At 40.2% G+C, this 2,281-nt stretch overlaps 1 protein-coding gene across 1 annotated transcript; it reads left to right on the plus strand.

The window, feature by feature from the left end:
• LOC121457756 (olfactory receptor 478) lies at positions 1-945 on the plus strand. The gene has a single exon (XM_041666730.1). The coding sequence runs from the start codon at positions 1-3 to the stop codon at positions 943-945; it is 945 nt and encodes a 314-aa protein (XP_041522664.1).
• Positions 946-2,281: the final 1,336 nt, after the last annotated feature.

Here is a 2,281-nt window from a genome sequence, read left to right on the forward strand (position 1 = left end):
ATGGCTTTCCTGGAGTATGGAAACAACACTGCAGTGACAGAGTTCATTTTATTGGGCTTAACAAAAGACCCAGTCCTTAGAGTTGTCCTCTTCATCATCATCCTGTGCATCTACCTGGTGACCGTGTCTGGGAACCTCAGCACCATCCTCCTCATCAGAGTCTCTTCCCAGCTCCATCACCCCATGTACTTTTTTCTCAGTCACTTGGCTTTCGCTGACATAGGCTACTCATCTTCTGTCACACCCAATATGCTTGTCAACTTCATGGTGGAGAGAAATACCATCTCCTACTTTGGATGTGCCATCCAACTTGGTTCTGTTGTCTTCTTTGGATCAACTGAGTGCTTCATTCTGGCTGCCATGGCTTATGATCGCTTCATGGCAATCTGCAACCCACTGCTTTATTCAACTAAAATGTCCACACAAGTCTGTGTCCAGTTGCTCCTAGTTGCTTACATAGGTGGTTTTCTTAACTCCTGGTCTTTTACTGCATGTTTCTATTCACTAGTCTTCTGTGGCCCCAATGGAGTCAATCACTTTTTCTGTGATTTTGCTCCATTAGTAGAACTCTCCTGTTCTGATGTCAGTGTCCCTGCAGTTGTCCCCTCATTCACAGCAGGCTCCATCATTGTGGTGACAGTGGTTGTCATAGCCGTCTCCTACATATACATCCTCATCACCATCCTGAAGATGCGCTCCACTGAGGGCCGCCACAAGGCCTTTTCCACCTGCACCTCCCACCTCACTGCAGTCACTCTGTTCTATGGAACCATCACATTCATCTATGTGATGCCCAAGTCCAGCTACTCCACAGACCAGAACAAGGTGGTGTCTGTGTTCTACATGGTGGTGATCCCCATGTTGAACCCCCTCATCTACAGCCTCAGAAATAATGAGATTAAGGGTGCTCTGAAGAGACAGCTTGATAGGAAAATATTTTCTTAGAGACATATGTTATTCTGTGGAATGTGTTACTGTGATAATATACACAAGCTCTAAAATTAAATGTTTTTCCTTTGAATCTTTAATACACCAACATTCTTCACAGTCTCAAGACTGCTTTTCATGAGGTAACTACCTAAAATGTGCTTTTCCCTTCACCTAAGAAATATCAAGTCACAGAAATTAATATAGCTCTCATCTCACTTCTTTTTGCATTAGAAATATTTGCAGTCTACTCTTCAAAAAATTTATAACAAAGTAAAATATGATTAACTATCTCTTCTTGTTCTATAAGTCACCACACATTTATTTTATTTTATTGCAGTTTTGTCCTCTTTGTCCTGTGTATCTCTTTCTCCACATCTCCTATCCAATTACCAACAGTGTCATCTTTCTATGAGTTTGATCTTTAAAATATTTCACATGCAACTGAGATTCTGAAATGTTTTTCTTTTTGCATAAGTATTATTTTAAATAGCACAGAAAGCTCAAATTCCATCCATACTGCTGCAGATGAAAAGAAACTATTGAGGCTGAATAAAGTTAGTGTATGTATGGGGTGTGTTTATGTGTGTGTGTACTCCAATGATCACTGTCAGTCACTTAAGTTGCTTCTCTATCTTGATGGTCTTGAGTGAAATTGTTGTGGTAGATGAGGTATCTTCACTGACTTAATTTCATCTAGATGTACCCATAAATGGGATTGATACTCCATATCTCTAGGACATATGAAGGTTCTACTTTTGCTTTTTGAAGAGTTCCATACGCTTCACATATTAACCATGCCAATTATGTGTATGGCAGCAATGTAAAAGAGCTTTTTTATACCATACAAACTCTCATCACACACATGCAGTTTGTCTCTTCTTTGGTGTATCAAAATTGATTTCTACTTTTACACTCATAAGAGAACTACACAACAGCATAGTTGATCAAATTCCAGCTCCCTTTCAGAAGGATATTTGAACAGGAGGAGGAAGTATGAAAATGTGAACAAGAGCATGTTTTCACTGAGTGCTGCAGTCTGAAGCAGCTCCTGGGAATGACGAATTGTTTCCAGACAGTTGGGCAGGAGAGGCAGATGATAATGAGTCCCAGAGAGCATCATAGTGTTCGCCAGTCACCTTCCCTTTAGAAAGTCCACTGCAGGTTTTAACAATAGCTTTTTTATTGGCTTCACTATTCCTGATGACTATGAACACAGATTAAAAATTTCTGAATTCTCAAGGGAGGGAGAAGGGAGAGTGAGATGGAAATGGGAGGAGGGAAGGAGGTGGAAATTTTTAATAAACAAATAAATTTTAAATAATTCTGAATTCTCAGCTGGGCGGTGGTGGCG

This window comes from Microtus oregoni, unplaced genomic scaffold, assembly GCF_018167655.1.
Source record: "Microtus oregoni isolate MIOR12 unplaced genomic scaffold, Mior012 000016F_ref0000370, whole genome shotgun sequence".
Classification (NCBI taxonomy): Eukaryota; Metazoa; Chordata; class Mammalia; order Rodentia; family Cricetidae; genus Microtus; species Microtus oregoni.